The sequence below is a fragment of the Aquarana catesbeiana genome, linkage group LG05 (assembly GCF_042186555.1).
Source record: "Aquarana catesbeiana isolate 2022-GZ linkage group LG05, ASM4218655v1, whole genome shotgun sequence".
NCBI classification, from domain to species: Eukaryota; Metazoa; Chordata; class Amphibia; order Anura; family Ranidae; genus Aquarana; species Aquarana catesbeiana.
This window is the reverse complement of record NC_133328.1, coordinates 203,890,604-203,908,908: the sequence shown is the minus strand read 5'-3', so window position 1 is coordinate 203,908,908 and position 18,305 is coordinate 203,890,604. Positions and strand designations below refer to the sequence as shown.

The following is an 18,305-nucleotide window of genomic DNA, read 5'->3' as shown; positions in this document are numbered from 1 at the left end:
ACCTTCCATTTGGGGAAGCCCCACAGATGCTCAATAGGGTTTAGGTCTGGAGAAATGCTTGGCCAGTCCATCACCTTTACCCTCAGATAAAGGCAGTGGTCATCTTGGTGGTGTGTTTGGGGTCGATATCATGTTGGAATACTGCCCTGCAGCCCAGTCTCTGAAGGGAGGGGATCATGCTCTGCTTCAGTATGTCACAGTACATGTTAACATTCATGGTTCCCTAAATGAACTTTAGCTCCCCAGTGCCAGCAGCACTCATGCAGCCCCAGACCATGACACTCCCACTACCATGCTTGACTATAGGCAAGACACACTTGTCTTTGTACTCCTCACCTGGTTGCCGCCACACACGCTTGACACCATCTGAACCATATAAGTTTATCTTGGTCTCATCAGACCACAGGACATGGTTCCAGTTATCCATGTGCTTAGTCTGCTTGTCTTCAGCAAACTGGGGGCTTTCTTGTACATCATCTTTAGAAGTGGCTTCTTTCTGGGACGACAGCCATGCAGACCAATTTGATGCAGTGTGCGGCAAATGGTCTGAGCACTGACAGGCTGACCCCCCACCTCTTCATCCTCTGCAGCAATGCTGGCAGAACTCATACGTCTATTTCCCGAAGATAACCTCTGGATATGACGCTGAGCATGTGCACTCAACTTTTTTGGTCGACCATGGCGAGGCTTGTCCTGAGTGTAACCTGTCCTGTTAAACCAATGTATGTCTTGGCCACCTTGCTGCAGCTCAGTTTCAGGGTCTTGGCAATCTTCTTATAGCCAAGGCCATCTTTATGTAGAGCAACAATTCTTTTTTTCAGATCCTCAGAGAGTTCTTTGCCGTGAAGTGCCATGTTGAACTTCCAGTGACCAGTATGAGAGAGTGAGAGCGATAACGGCAAATTTAACATACCTGCTCCCCATTCACACTTGAATGAGTCACATGACACCGGGGAGGGAAAATGGCTAATTGGGCCCAATTTGGACACTTCCACTCAGGGGTGTACTCACTTTTGTTGCCAGCGGAGTAGACATTAATGGCTGTGTGTTGAGTTATTTTGAGGGGACAGCAAATTTACAATGTTATACAAGTTGCACACTCACTGCTTTACATTGTAGCAAAGTGGCATTTCTTCATTGTTGTCACTTGAAAAGATATAATAAAATATTTACAAAAATGTGAGGGTTGTACTCACTTTTGTGAGATATTGTATATAGAGATAAATATATATAAATGTGAGGGTTGTACTCACTTTTGTGAGATACTGTAGATATATTTAAAAAATAGCACCCCTCCCCTTTTTGTTTGTGGGTCCAAAAGTGAGGAAAAGGTGTGCACAGTCTGTTTTGTAACTTTGAACCCTCTTAGTGTCTGACATAAAAAGGTGGACGTGTGGGCATTAAGTAAGGGCAATATTATTTAACAGTGTTATCCAGGATCATATCCTGAGGAAGTCTTTGATGGCAAAACGTGTCAAATGGAAGTGATGACAGATGCAGGGAACCTGATAGTACACGGGATTTTAACCTTGCGGGACTGTGGCCATACTTGCCTGCATTTCATGACTCACTTAGGAATACGGGGACCATATTTTATTTATATGTGAACTTATGTCACTAGCACAGCCTTATAATATTGTTTCACTATATTGAAGCACTTTTTTGGGGGTTGTTGTAACATACTGATTTGACTATAATATAGCACTGTTTTTCATGTATAGCTGTTTATTTATAATTTGTGCCACCAGGGGGTGGTTCAATTTTACCAGCTGCTGTGGGTAGGGGTTTGGAGTGTGAAATAGGGCAGGGTTTGTGTATGTATACCGTGTTTCCCCGAAAATAAGCTTGGGTCTTATATTACAGTAGGGCTTATTTTGCGGGGTAGGTCTTATCATGTAATGTGCTGTCTTCTCTCCCCCTCCCTGCCTGTCAGGAATCCCCAGTGGAACCGAGTAAAAGTGCTTGTAAAATCCTAGAATCCACTCTATTACAGTATTATATAATGTAAACTGTGTATGTTTCTGTAATACAATTGTGCCAAATACCTTCTTAGAGCACCGCTTGGTGCTTCCTTGACCCAAGGTTGGCCAAGATGAGAGCTGGGAGAAGAGAAGGAGAGCAGCGGGAGGTCAGCTGAGCGCCGAGCTGCGTTGTACTGAAGGTATTTGACACAAATAGATTACAGAAACATACACAGTTTACATTATATAATACTGTAATAGAGTGGATTCTAGGATTTTACAACCACTTTAACCACTTCAGCCCCGGAAGGATTTGGCCCCTACCTGACCAGGCCATTTTTTGTGATACGGCACTGCATTGCTTTAACTGACAATTGTACAGTCGTGCAACGTTGTACCCAAACAAAATTTATGTACTTTTTTCCCCACAACTAGAGCTTTCTTTTGGGGGTATTTGATCACCACTGTGGTTTTTATTTTTTGCGCTATAAACAAAAAAAGAGCAACAATTTTGAAAAAAAACAATATTTTGTACTTTTTGCTATAATAAATATCCCCCCCAAAAAATATAAAAAACTAATTTCTTGCTCAGTTTAGGATGATATGTATTCCTCTACATATTTTTGGTAAAAAAAAAAAAAAATCGCAATAAGTTTATATTGATTGATTTGTACAAATGTTATAGCGTCTACAAAATAGGGGATAGATGTAATTTTTATTATTATTAATTTTTTTTTACTAATGATGGCGGTGATCTGCGATTTTTATCGGGACTGTGACATTGCAGCATACAGATTGGACACTTTTGACACTTTTTTGGTACCACTGACATTTATACAGTGATCAGAGCTAAAAATAGCCACTGATTACTGTATAAATGTCACTGCTCAGTTTAGGATATTATGTATTCCTCTACATATTTTTGGTAAAAAAAAAAAAAAAAAATCGCAATAAGCGTTTATTGATTGATTTGTGCAAATGTTATAGTGTCTACAAAATAGGGGATAGATGTAATTTTTATTATTATTATTATTATTTTTTTACTAATGATGGCGGTGATCTGTGATTTTTATCGGGACTGTGACATTGCAACAGACAGATTGAACACTTTTGACACTTTTTTGGTACCACTGACATTTATACAGTGATCAGAGCTAAAAATAGCCACTGATTACTGTATAAATGTCACTGGCAGGTAAGGGGTTAACACTAGTGGGCGATCAAGGGGTTAAATGTGTTCCCTCACTGTGTGTTCTAACTGTGGGGGATGGGAGTGACTACAGGAGGAGACAGATCATTGTTCCTACTTAGTAGGAACACACAATCTGTCTCCTCTCCCCTGACAGAACAGGGATTTGTGTGTTTACACACACATCCTGTTCTCGTTCTGTCACAAGCGATCGCGGGTGCCCGGCGGACATCGCGCCTGTCGGGCACACGCATCGGCTCTGGGGACACGCTGCGGATGCGCACGCCTGCAATAGTGTCTTAAAGAGCAAATGTACACCTATGGTGATTTGCGCAGCCATGCCAACCTGCTGCAGTATAACTGCAGCGGCTGGTCAGCTAGCGGTTAAACTAGGGCTTATTTTTGGGGTAGGGCTTATATTGCAGCCCTCCCCAAAAATCAGGGTAGGTCTTATTTTTGGGGAAACACGGTATATATGTATATATATTTGAACATAATTCTGACATAGTTAGGATGGGTGGGTTGAATTACAAAGGAAAAGAACAGACTTCTAAAAGAGGCAAAGCGGTGTTAACTTTAAATACCCAAATCAAACACAAGGGGAAAAAAACAAAAAAAATAAATAACAGGATTTGCTACTTTGATGATTGTAGTAAGAATAGCTTTACCTTGTTCACTAAGCTAAGTGAAAATTCACTTTACAAAGTGAAAATTCCTTAGTGAATCAAGTGACCCTGTGCTGACTTCAGTTATCCAATTATGTGCAAGCAAAAGTCACGTTTTCTTTGGGAGTAGGAACAGATATGAATAGTTCAATGCTCCCTGTAAAATGGTGAAAAAAAACTATCATTGTAACACACACACAAAAAAAGAAAAACCCAATACATATATTTAAATAAAGAACAGTTTACTGTTTTTAGTAACAGCAGTATGAATTTCTAGCAAAGTCAGCAAGTAACCACGAGAAAGCAAAATTCATTCAGTAAATAGAAAAATACATTTAAGATTACATTTATTATATTTATGTTTCCAAGTTATATAATTAAAGCAAGTCTAGATAGTTGTGACAAATTTCTCCCTAAAGGGAAATAAAGCACATTAACTGCTCGAAAGATAGCTAGACCATTTCCATAAATCAAAATACTTTTAGACAATCCTTTATTAAATATAATTCTGCATACTATTAATTGTAAGATTTTGTCTAAGCCAGGGGTGTCCAACCTGTGGCCACTGAGCTACATGTGGCCCAAGATGGCTATGAATGACTCCCCACAAAAAATCGTAAACTTACTTAAGAATGTTGATTTGCATGTACACTAAGGCTGGGTTCACACTAGAGATCGCAGCGGCTCACAGCAGGAGTCCAGTGCGTCTCTATTCACTGTTTCAGGTCCGATTTTAGCCCAAATTTTGGGCTGAATTCAGAACTGAAAAGGACCAGAAGATGCACAGGACTCCTGTGCAATTCGCATCGGAGCCGCTACGGAGATGTGTGAACTGGCTCCATAGAGAGGCGGTCACAATCTCCTGTTATGTGAATTGGATGTGGGAAAACACACATCCAATTCGCACTAGTGTGAACCCAGCCTTAGTGAACACATACAGCCCAAGAAAAATTTGACAGTGTCTCTTTACTTGACTTTTACAAGTTTTATTTTCCCAAAAAATCTCCCTCTCTTCACAGTCGTGCCTTATTCATGTCATCAGTTTTCGGCAGCACCTAGATTTGTGTGCAAATATTTTCAGGGATGAAGCACACGAAGGGCAAAATTAGAAACAAAATATCTGATGAGCACCTTGAAAACGTATTAAGAATTTCTACTACATCTATCCAACCAGATACTGATGACGTATTTTAGCAAAAACAGTGTCAAATATCACACTAGTTTTATGTTGCCCTCTTTTATTTTTGTAATAAAAAATATTACAAAAAAAAGAAGTTTTATTATGTATATTATCTATATCAGTGATGGTTAACTTGATCTGCCTGACTTTTTCTGCTCAAAAGTAATCCTTATTGTTAAGTGTATTTTATGTGTGGACCAAGACAACAGCTCTTCTTCAAATGTGGCCCAGGAGGGTCAAAATGTTGAATGCCCCTGGTCTAGACCTTTTCCAGTTTGCTGTTTTGCTATTACTAAGTAAGACACTATATTCTACAGTTTAACTGCTCTTGCTGTAAAGAACCCCTTCCTATTTTGATGGTAAACTATTTTTGCTTTCATGCAAATCTGATGTTACATTATCCTTTGCCGTATTGGAAAACACTTGATTTACTAAAGCTTTATGTTGATCTTGAATATTTTTATACATACTCAACTTGAAGTTTCTTTTTAACCTAACTAAAAAAAACAGTTATTTATGCCCTTCCCTCGTTTAGTTGTTATCTGAAGGAGCTCGGGGTTACCAGCATAGTTGTTTATCATTATCCCTCTTAAAAAAATAAATTCTTTTTATAATCAGTTGCCCAAACTAATATTTGCATTCTATTTTTTTCTGTTTTATATATTCAAATATTTATTTTTGCTTTTGCAGTCACTGCTTGACAATGAGTACTGCTGCTTAACAAATTGTTAACACTAATACTAAGTCCTTTTCAATGTATTATTTTTTCAAACTGCATTTATTTAATGTAAAAGAGTCAATGGTATTTTAAAGGACATAATGTTATTGATAGTTGCTATTCTTCCAGCTGGTCACGATTTCTCTATCATTTTTCTATTTTCTTTATCTGGCTATGGATTTTTTCAGACACAGGTTTTACATTAAGTCTTAATATATTTTTTCTAAAAGTTATTGTATTATATAATATTTTAACGACTTAGCTAGGCCTAAAAATCTGAAGTAACATCTAGGTTTTTCTATGATAATTTATAAAGTTCATCATATTGCATTTATAACAGAAATATGTTTAAAAGCTTTTTTATTGTCTTTATCTTATTTAAATGGTAACAGTTTTTTTTAACTATGTCACTTCATAAAAGTAAATTCTAAAAGCATGTTAGTACTTTGAAGACTAAAATAATAAAATTCTTCTGTAGCTGTGTAGTTCATGCTTGCTTTCTGAAAAGTCATGGCATGACTTTGGACTTAAGGAAAATCAGAAGTGGACAATACATAATGCTTTTCAGGAGTAGAACAGCATAGGTAATTTGTGCTGCTCGATATGGCATGTGATTTAAATGTGGGTTACCTGGAAGAAAAAAGAAGAAAACGATTAAAACAAAATGTGCCTGCTGAAGTTTTATGTGATGTGATATAAGAACCATGTTAGGTGGGTGATTCTTTCTCCAGCAGTGTTTACCTAGCAACAGAATAATTATAATTCAACTTATGCTATGGAGTCACCTCCTTGCTACCCTAACGCAGTAACATGTTGTTAAATCATTGCTCCCTCACTAGCAGTGATATTTGCTTCTGTTACTCAAAACTGAAACTACTATTACTACTACTTGCAAACGGAGGGGGACAACATGATGTAAGAGAAAATCTACCCATAGGAAGGGAAATTCACTGCTGTAAGAGTTATCATGGGGAAAAAGGTGTCTCCACTGAAGCTTTATCACCATTCACCAATCCTTGTTTGCATGACAACCCAAAATTTTCAAAATTCAATTGTCACAGGGACAGAAAGGGAGGTGAAATCTTCTGAACAGGGGCACAGACAGCAAAATAAACATTACAGGGTTGTTAACACTTCCCTATGCTATCAAAATAACCTAAAAAAAAAATTTGGGCTGGAGTTACACTTAAAAAATGTACCTGTTTCAACTTACATACAAATTCAACTCAAGAACAAACCTACAGAACCTTGTTTGTAACCTGGGGACTGCCTCTAATGACAGAATCACCTACCTGCTATGCTCTAAATGATAACAACTAGGCAGAGCAAGTCTTTGCAATTTTAGGGGAGATAAGCAGAGTGAGATACTGCAAATATCAGTTCTGTTTTATAACCTTGTGCTTCTAAATGCCTACAGCACTGAAAAAACAGTTGTTGTGGAACATTGAAATTATTTGCTGAACTTTGGCAAAAACAGTCTGTCCTCTACATAGCTGTTTGGAGCTGGAATTTCTGTACTTATATGTGGCTTGATGCTACAGTCAATAATGTAGGAGAGCAGTACCTGGAAGCAGTGGGGTTGATTTACCGAAAGAGTAGAGGCTGTTTATTTTTTTTAGCACATTTTTTTTATATTCTTTATGTGTATACTCACTATACAGGCTGCTCTTGCAATGTTGTGGTAAAGCCACCCTGGGTGCAACCTTACTAAACAAACCTTTATAGTTTGTAACTTCAACTCTGTGCAGCACTTTGAAGTTGTCAGAAATGTAACCACTTGTAGACCAAGGGTCTTCTAGCTGCTCCCTGCAGGATTTCAGTCAAGGCTGAAGATAACAGTGAGTATGGATATTTATGCATATTTACTTTGGCCCAATGTAACTATGCATATTCCATACCTGTGGGATCCTTGTGGAAGTTGGAAATCACCATAGTAGGCACCACTACTACATTAATCGCTGTTGTCTTCCGTTGCCTGTGCCGAGCAGCTGCCCTGTTGCTTAGTCAGCACAGGAGGCCACTCGTTCAGGTCGATTTTTATCAATTAATGCAAAACATTCTTTGATTGGACAAGGTGGAGATCGTGATATCACTGCCCCTCCTCTCCACCTCATCCAATGCAGAAAATTCAGGTTGAATTGCACCTGTCCCAAGCAAGTAACCCCCTGTGTTCACTAAGCAGCAGGGAAGCCATTTGGAACAGGACCTGGAAGACAGCAACAATAACTGTAGTAGTAGTGCCTACTACTAGTGATTTCCAGCTTCCATAGGGATCCTGCAGATATGGAACATGCATACTTACAATGGTCCAAGCTGGAGCAGTGTAACTATGCCAAATTATCCAAACCTTAACTCGAGCTTTAAAGCCCAAATCTTATGAGGTCATTCTGGAATAAGATCTTTTCCATATTGTCAGATATATGTGGCCAACACATATGGCTCCTAACCCAGAACTAGCCATCCTACACTTCCATATATTAATACATTCCAACCTAAATTCCGAGTAACAATAGTACAAATTTTACAGTTTTATTTGCAGCAAAAATCACAATTACAAGACAATGGAACTCTTCCAATCCACCCTCCCCTAGTGATGCCATTCTCACTCTCAACCATCAGTGTGAGATGGAGAAATTATTGGCGATCACAACCCTCACTAGCACAAGATTTAGAGTTAAATGAGATCTCTGGTTATCAAACCCTAAATGTACAGTTAGAGTTTGAATATGTTTATACCATGGTGACTGGCTTGTCCTACCCTTACCCTCCTCCTCCCTTCTATTTCCCTTCTCCTTCCCTTCTTAGGCAGGGTTACCTTGCCAATCTAATGCTAATCTAATCATGACTGATCTAAGGAAGGGCGCGAACAAATCACCCCAAAACGTAATCTTTGTCTGAACAGATGACTGTAAGTATTTTTTTTGGAATGACTCTACTTGCTTCGTAATCTTTCTCCAAAGATTTGATGGAATAAAGCAACACATTTTTAAGTGCAGCAACCTTTGGAACTTTACTCTTTTATATATATATATATATATATATATATATATATATATATATATATATATATATATATACAGGGGGTCCCCTAGTTACAAACATCCGACTTACAAACGACTCCTACTTACAAACGGAGGGAGACAACAGGAAGTGAGAGGAAATCTACCCCTAGGAAGGGAAATTCATTCCTGTAAGAGCTATTATGGGGAAAAGGTACCTCCACTGATGCTTTACCACCAAGGCTTGTTTCCACAACAACCCAAAATTTTCAAAATCCAATTATCATTGGGACAGAAAGTGAGGTGAAATCTTCTGAACAGGGGCACACACAGCAAAACAAACATTACAGGGGTGTTAACCCTTCCCTATGCTATCCAAAAAGCTTAAAAATATTTTTTTTGGCTGGAGCTACACTTAAAAAATGTACATGTTCCGACTTACAAACAGATTCAACTTAAGAACAAACCTACAGTCCCTAACTTGTTTGTAACCCGGGGACCCCCTGTATATATATACATTGTTAATTTGCTTGATGTATTAGAAAGTTCAGTCTACAGATATTAATAACTTTGTTATACACTTCTTCACTTTGTTTGCATTTTGTAACGCTTCAAAAAATGAAACAGTTTGCAGTGAGTAGTTTCTGAACCTTTCAAGTAAAGAAGAATCACAGAATCTGCTTTACAAGTTTAGGAGCCAAACTGCAGTTGTCCTTTAAAACTGATGTATGTTTCCTCCATGCTGAGTTGTATCAACTTAATCAACAAATCAATCAACAAACCAAGTGGAATAAAAAAATACTTTTTAGTCTTTACTAAAAAAATGGGTAAATAAAATAAGGACCATGTTACTCAAGTGATCTTATCATAGGCAAGAACTTTCCAGTGACATGATCACTCTACTGCCCCGTACACACGGTCGGACTTTGTTCGGACATTCCGACAACAAAATCCTGGGATTTTTTCCGACGGATGTTGGCTCAAACTTGTCTTGCATACACACGTCGGAAAATCCGATCGTTCTGAACGCGGTGACGTAAAACACCTACGTCGGGACTATAAACGGGGCAGTGGCCAATAGCTTTCATCTCTTTATTTATTCTGAGCATGCGTGGCACTTTGTCCGTCGGATTTGTGCACACACGATCGAAATTTCCGACAACGGATTTTGTTGTCGGAAAATTTGAGGTCCTGCTCTCAAACTTTGTGTGTCGGAAAATCCGATGGAAAATGTGTGATGGACCCTACACACGGTCGGAATTTCCGACAACAAGGTCCTATCACACATTTTCCGTCGGAAAATCCGACCGTGTGTACGGGGCATACGGGGTAAACAGGTAAGGAGAAATACTCGCTTAATTTCATGTGTCACTTCCTTACTATCTGGATGAGGGAGACGTTGCTTCCTCACTGGTGACTTACATTTTGCAGTGTTTTCTTCCACAAGGGAGCAACCCCTCACTCAGCTGGCCAGCATGGGAGTGACAAATGTAAGTAGGTAAATATTTATTATGCCGTTTTTAATGATCCTGACCATGGCAAATTTTAAAAGAGAAGTATGAGATATCAAAAAACCCCCCAAAAAAACCTTCTACTCACCTAGGTGGATGCAGCATCGTTCAAATGCTGCTCCTGTCCCCCGCCGCTCCTGCATTGAGAACTGAGCGATCAAACACCACTGATTGCTCGGTTCCTCCCTCCACTCTGAGCGTAGAGAGGTGACTGTAAGTCAAGCCTCTCTGCTCTGCCCCTCCAGCGCTCAGGGAAGTGCTGGGCTGGGGAGGGAGCAACTGGCTCAGTCTCCCAGCACCGCAGCTAAAAGGATAAGCCAGCTGCCGGTCCAGGAATCTGGGAGGATTCTGGATATAAAGTCAGGATTTTTCCCCAGCCTCGACCGACTGAGTAATGTCTGACAGCAGCTGAAAACGGGTCACAGGAGTGCAGAACAAACTGCACTCCTGTGATGCATAGGAGAAGTAGGGCCAAAAAAAAAAGCTTTGGCTATACTTCTCCTTTACCAGCCATAGGACTGCTAGTGTGGTATGGCCCTTAGACAAAGACTGTAAGACATTTTTCGAGGTCTACTGTTCAAAAAATGATACTAGAATCAAACCTCAAAAGTATTGCCTTCAGAATAATGATGAGTATAATTGCTTCTCTGGATCTATGTAAAAGATTTATTATTATTTATGATACCTGCTAAAGTTTAAAACAGAGTAAGCCCAGGTTCACACTGAGCTGTGGGAATGAAGCCGTGCGAGTTCAGCTGAACTCGCATGATTTCACTCCCGCAGCTCAGTCCCGGTTTAGGCGGCGATGTCACAGACATCTGTGTGGGTTTTTGCATAGATGTCAATGGAAATCGCACCCGAAAATCGCAAAAAGTAGTACAAAAACTACTTTTTGAAATTGGTGCCGCACCGCTAATGCAGCGTCGCACCGATTAGGACGGCGCCAATGCCGGCAATTGCCGCCGATTTGACATGTCAAATCGCATGTCATAATGCACCAATGTGAACCAGGGCTAAGACAATTTTGTATTGCAAATAGGCATAAAAAAAGCACAAAAAATACATTTATGCATTTACAGTACATTGTAGTGATGAGTAACTTAAACCTGGTAGTCATCAGATTTGTCCCAAATTGACCCCTGTCTCTTTTATTGGTGTTCAGACATCTGCAGTTTTGTGCAGATCCTCTGCCACTCACCACTAAAAACCTACTAGAATATGGAACAGTAAGAATGTGGGATTTATTTTTAATTGACATCAGCCTATTTGTTGGTTAATAATGACTTTATGGAGCTCTTCCCATCAGTGGCATACTCGAGCAGTACTTCCCAGCATACTTTATGCTTTTTATTTTACTTAAGTTTCTCTGTTATCTTCTGGCTGGTAATGTGACTCTAATGTTGCTGAAGTGGCATTGATGCACTGTGGCTTCAAGGTGTCATGCTAAGAATACATGACCATGATGTCCTGCACAATACATAAAACAAAGTTGGCCTTTATGGCTGGACATACACAGGTTTGTCCTTTCAAGAGACCTTTTGAATTCCCAAAAAAAGTAATATGTTGGTTTGGTCTTGTCTGCAGTAATGGGTTGCTCGGGTGCACTGGATTTGACCAATTTGTTTGCAATATTCTATTTTATTTTCATTCCTTATATAACAGATATACATTTTTTTTTTTATAAATCAACTTTCAGTATATTTCATCAATTATTGTTTTGATGTTCACTCTGACTTACTACAAAAATAACTATTATCTTGCATATTGGGGGTGCGCAAGAAAAAAATAATTTTAGTAGATATTCATACCTTGAATGTACTCATTTCCTGATACAGATATATTCTTCCAGCCTTCCTTGGTTGTCCTCTGATTGTACTTGCATGTATATGTACTTCTCAGGTCATATTTTGGCACTTTTATTGAGCTGCTCAGTGAATATGTGTTGTCAGTATTGTGCTTAATTTCACCTTGCTGTGATTTCACCTCTTGCTCACTGTCACCATCATTCCAGAGCACCCTGATTGCCGCAGGGAAAAAATGTTTCAGGCTGCATGTATAAATTGCAAACCCTTCTCTAGCCACCTCTATCTTGCTAGACTTAAAGATGGTCACTTCTGGTTCCTTCACAGGCTGATCTAGAAAGAACAGTTACAATACAAGTAGGATATAAATAATTAATTGGTGGGAAGTATTGAATTTGACCTCCAGGTTTTATAACATCTTGGATAAAAGAAGAAGAGGGGAGACCTCTATAGGAGAAGAGAGTAGGAAATTAGAGAAAATCTCCCCTGCAGGAACACAGTAATGAAACCCTAAAAAGGGTTCTAACCCTGAACATTCTATTCAAAGTAAAACAAAATTATACAAAAAATATAAAACGAAACCATTTTATGATCACTTTACATTTACTCACAAATGTATTTATCTGTGCTTAAATCTAGGGATGAGCCCGATGTTCGAGTCGAACGTAAGTTCGACTCGAACATCGGGTGTTCGCCCATTCGCCAAATGAAGAACATTCTAGGGCGTTCGCGGGAAATTTGAGTGCCTGCAGAATGCCCCATAATGAACTGTGAGACCGTCAATTAGGGGTGTGGAATTTAATCGCTGCATTGATGCATCGCGATTCGGGGGTCCAAGATGCAGCATCGATGCAAGCACCCTGAAAAATCGAAGTCGGGTGTGACGTCATCCCGACTTGCCCCGCCCCTCCCTGAAGTGTGCTCCGAGCGTCTTTGGCAAAATAGCTTTTGCTATTAAATGCAATTGTAATCCATTCAGTGGTGGCCGCTGTATGTGTTTTTTTTTTAAATATATGTAGCTTCATACCTCGTTTTTACTCTGTATATAATTTTATATCCCGGCGCTCATGTGACTGCTCGGTCCGGCCTGCCCCTCTCCTCTCTGTCTCTCCTGATGTCAGCCCCGCCCGCCTCTCTTCTGATCTGATAGCTACAGTTGGTGGGCGGGGCTGAGAACTCCCACTGACGTCAGGAGAGACAGAGAGACGTGAGACTGAGAGGAGAAAGATGCGGACCGGACTGAGCAGTCACATGACCGGCTCATACAGTTTTATTCACAGACTAAAAAAATGAGGTATGAAGCTGCATATATTTAAAAAAACACATACAGCGATCACCACTTAATGGATTACAGCTGCATTTAATAGCAAAAGCTATTTTGCCAAAGACGCTCGGAGCACACTTCCGGGAGGGGTGGGGCAAGTCGGGATGACGTCACACCCAACATCGATTTTTCAACTTTAATAGCAAAAGCCATTTTGACAAAAACAGTTATATACACAGACTGAAAAATAAGATATGAAGCTGCATATATTTTAAAATGCAGATACAGCGGTGGGCACTTAATAGATTTTAACTGCATTTTTTAACACTCAGGTATTTTAACAGCTGTATGTAGAGTACAAATGTGTTTGTATTCTACTTACACTGTCTCCTACATCTGCTCTGTGACATTATTTCTCCGGGCCCCCCCCAGTTTGCACATTCCACTGTGTTAACTCCTAGTGTGCTGGAAGGTGCAAACGAGGAAGTCCAGAGAAATGTCATCACAGAGACAGTACAGGAACTTCACAGGGCTGTTTGTCAGTTGTGGATTGTAATCCCTCCTGACCTCCCAGCAGCCGTGTGTGTGAATTCCTGTACCTTGTAGTACACCGGATTAGTGCACTACGTAAAGTGGAGTTCCACCCGTTTTTTAGTTTATTAAAAGTCAGCAGCTACAAAAAGGGTAGCTGCTGACTTTTAATAATCAGACATTCACCTGTCCCACGGTCCAGCGATGTGGCCGCACAGAGCCTTGCTCCTCTCCCTCTTCTCTGCGCCGTCATATCTACTGTGGGCAGTGACACCCGCCTGTGACAGCTTATGGCTTCACAGCCGGGCACAGACTGCACGAGCCACACTGCGCTCTGCCATTGGCCAGCCAATCTTCTGGGACCCAGAAGATCGCTGGCAGGGAGGGGCCGCCTAGTAAATTTTTTGTTTATTAAAAGTCAGCAGCTACAAAAAAAGTGTATCTTCTGACTTTTAATAAAAAGACACCTGTCCCACAATCCAGCGGCGTGGCCACCCAAACCCTCCATTTTCTCCCCTGCCTGTCCACGGCGCTGGCAATACTACTGTGGGCATCTGGCTGTGACAGCTTGCAGCTTCACAGCCGGGTGCGCCTGTCTCACTGCGCTGCCCTGCACAGCCAGGCAATCTTCTGGGAACTGTAATGTGTCCCAGAAGATTGCAGGGAGGAAGGGCCGCCTAGACGACCCAAGCGGAAGTGGGAGCTCGTCGGTAATCGTGATGCATCGTGATGCATTACGGAATCGAATCGTTGACCAGATAATCGTAATCGAATCGTGAGACCAGTGAAGATGCACACCCCTACCGTCAATACACTGCAAGATCGCAGTGCATTGATGACAGCTGACTGGCCAAAGTATGACCTGCATGCTCCGCTGTGAGAGCCATGATTGGCCAAAGGCAGGGGGCCTTTGGCCAATCATGGCTCAGGGGGCTGAGTCCCTGTCCCACACTATGTGAGGCTGCGGCCATACATAATGTAATGAAAGAGAGCAGCAAAAGGAAATGAAAGGAAAAGGAAAAAAAATAATTTAAAACTGCTTGTGGTTGTAATGTATTGTCGGATCACGGCCATACAGATAAAAATCATTGAAAAAACAGCGTGACCCCCACATCAAAATGTAAAAAAAAAAATGGCGTGGGGGTCCCCCCTAAAATCCATACCAGACCCTTATCCGAGTACACAACCTGGCAGGCCGCAGGAAAAGGGGGGGATGAGAGAGAGCACCACCCTCCTGTACCGTACCAGGCCACATGCCCTCAACATAAGGAGGGTGCTTTGGGTCCCCCCAAAACACCTTGACCCCATGTTGATGGGGACAAGGGCCTCGTCTCTTCCCCACAACCCTTGCCGGGTGATTGTGGGGGTCTGTGGGTGGGGGGCTTATTGGAATATGGAAGCCCCCTTTACCAAGGGGTCCCCAGATCCCAGCCCCCCTATGTGAATAAGTATGGGGTACAATTGTACCCCTACTCATTCACAAAAAAAAGTGTCAAAAAAGTAAAAATGACAGAAGACAGTTTTGGACAGTGTGCCGCGATGTAAATCCATCTTTAATCACAGCGCCGACGACCGAAAAAAAAAAAAAAACCCCATAAATACTCCGCCTCCATGGGAGGCGTCCCCGTGACTGCAGCCTGTTCATGATAACAGCTGTTATATAGCTGAGGGCGGGGCCACCCGGTGACATAAACAGGTAACCCTCCACCCTCTGATGTCATGTGAAGTCACATGATGTCAGAAGGGGTAACCTTTTTTTGGTGAATGCGTAGGGGTACAATGTACCCGATACCCATCCACATAGGGTATGTTAAAGGGGGCTTCCAGATTCTGATAAACCCCCGCCCACAGACCCCCACAACCACCAGGCAAGGGTTGTGGGGAAGAGGCCCTTGTCCCCATCAACATGGGGACAAGGTGTTTTGGGGGGGACCCCAAAGCACCCTCCCCATGTTAAGGGCATGTGGCCTGGTATGGTTCAGGAAGGGGGGTGCTCTCTCGTCCCCCCCTTTTCCTGCCGGGTCACATGCTCGGATAAGGGTCTGGTATGGATTTTAGGGGGGCCCCACGCCATTTTTTTTATTTTGGTGAGGGGTTCCCCTTAAAATCCATACCAGACCTGAAGGGTCAGGTATTGATTTTGGGGGGGACCTCCACGCCATTTTTAAAAAAAATTTTGGTGCGGGGTTCCCCTTAATATCCCCAAAGGGCCTGGTAATGGACTGGGGGGGAACCCACGTTGTTTTCTTCAATGATTTTTATCTATATTGCCAGGATCCGACAATACATTACAGCCGCCAGCAGTTTTGAATTACACATTTTCCTTTAGAAATTTAATTTTGCTGTGGTACTGTTATGAACAGGCATACTGTTGGGAGACCATGGGAGACCCCCCAGGCACGATATTTAAAGGAATATTTCATTTTTATTGTTTCACTTTAAGCATTTTTAAAAGCACTGCTCCTGAAAAAATGTCAGTTTTTAAAAATGTCCATTTTTAAAACTTTTTTTTGCGTTGATACATGTCCCCTGGGATAGGACCCAGGCCCCAAAACACTTTTTATGGCAATAACTTGCATATAAGCCTTTAAAATCAGCACTTTTGCTTTTTTCCCATAGACTTTAACAGTGTTCACGTGTTCGCACAATTTTTTTGTCTGTTTCTTATGTTCTGCTGCAAGGGGGTGGGGTGTTTTTGGCTCATTCCTACTTAAATCTGTTACATATAGGGCAAGATTTATGCTTTTACTTTATGTTTCAATCTCCAAAATGCTTGTGCAGAGTAGATTTATATATGGATAATAAAATGAATCCAGATATAAAACATGTACTCCTTTGTGACATATTCTGACAAATACACAATATAACATGCCTATGGTGATTCAATAATGACATCTGTAACATGTGCTTTGTTCACTTGAATAACAACCATGAATCTGCATTGATTATTCAGTCTCCCACTTTTTGGATTTTAGGTTCTTCATTTAGGTTTACCTAAATCAATTAGCACTACATGCCAACTTATGCATATTTCCTTGCTCTGAGGAAATCCGAGTGACGGATGAAACGCGTCAGCATGACGCCATCACGCTTCCCATAGCGTTCTCACAGACCCACCCACTAGCCCTGGAATCCCTGCCCGCAACTCACTAAGCTGTCTGAATTTACCCGGGAACTGGACGAGGGGATGATTGAATGCACTTGAATGCCCTGCATTACCCACTGCAATCTTCTGGGCCAATCTTATGTTCCTCGAACACTACCATTGGGATGGCACCTGTGACTACACGCAGGGGGACGGAAGACAGCTTGATCAATCAGCTGGAGGTGGCGTGAGTTAGAATCGGCTCCGTGATGTGAATCGGTGTATCATAGTGCCTACACTGGGTGAGATCTTACCTTTTTTGTATCCCTAGCATGGGACTGCTACTTCAATCTGTAAGCTGCATTTCACCCCTGAGCCATTCACCAAGCCAGCGCTCAGCCCGATCCTATCCTCCACGGCTCATTGCCTCTTATACCCAGGAACTTTCCTTCCCTGCTATTAGTGCCCCATGGTATTGAATGTTCGGGGTGGACTTCACAGACAAGGACAGTAGTGTCCAGTGCCCCAGCAGCAAGCGGGTCATTGTCAGGTTCTCCCTTCTCCCCCCTCTTCCTCCTGTCCTTACATTTATACAGAGGTCGTGATTTCCAGGGTGGTCACACCGCCATCCACTCCCCTCCCATTTATTACCAGCTGTTACTCTGCAATTCATCAGCACTATCAGCTCATGGTTAGATGAATCACTATAGATATCATCCTGCATCTATTCATAGGAGGTGTGCATGGTACATGTGTGTGGTGGCCATCTGTGTCTGTTCATGACAACGTTGTCAATTTTAATATCGGTGGTGGTACCTGTTTTATACAGTATATTTTTTTGATTGGTGTTAAAAGTGATTTTTCAATAAATAGTATATTTATATATTTTTGACCATTGCCTGTTCCTCCTTGATGAATTGCTTTTTTTCTTCTCCTCTTTTGTGATATGCGTTATTAATTCAGAGGAACGCACCTAGACCACGGCTTCAATGTCACTGGTGTAAGCAATTGTCTTTAATCTATACAGGCTTAGTCACAGGCTTAGTCACAACGGTACCTTCGCCTGTTGTAATTATATAACCAAGTAGAGTCATTAGTTCCTTTTTACCTCTGTGTTAGTTTGAACTCATCCATATTGTATGGAAATATAAATGTTCTTTCTAATGAAGTTTCTCCAGTCAAGAGCAATTGTTTTTAAAAGCAGAGATTAGTAGTAGCTAACACGTATTTTTTATTGGTTGAACCAGATGGACTTGTGTCTTTTTTCAGCCTGACTAACTATGTAACTATGTACAGTAATACCTTGGATTGTAAGTAACGCGGTTTACAAGCGTTTCGCAATACGAGCTATTATTTCTTTAAAATCCTGACTTGGTTTGCGAGCGTTGTTTTGTAAGACG

General features: G+C 41.2%; 1 gene segment (V, D, J or C); it reads right to left on the bottom strand.

The window, feature by feature from the left end:
* Window positions 1–3,878: 3,878 nt before the first annotated feature.
* LOC141145978 (Ig heavy chain C region, secreted form-like) overlaps window positions 3,879–18,305 on the bottom strand; it is a 91,016-nt gene continuing 76,589 nt past the window's right edge. The window contains 2 exon segments of the C gene segment in view: window positions 3,879–6,343; window positions 12,032–12,358. Of these exon segments, the coding sequence occupies window positions 6,222–6,343; window positions 12,032–12,358 (449 nt within the window).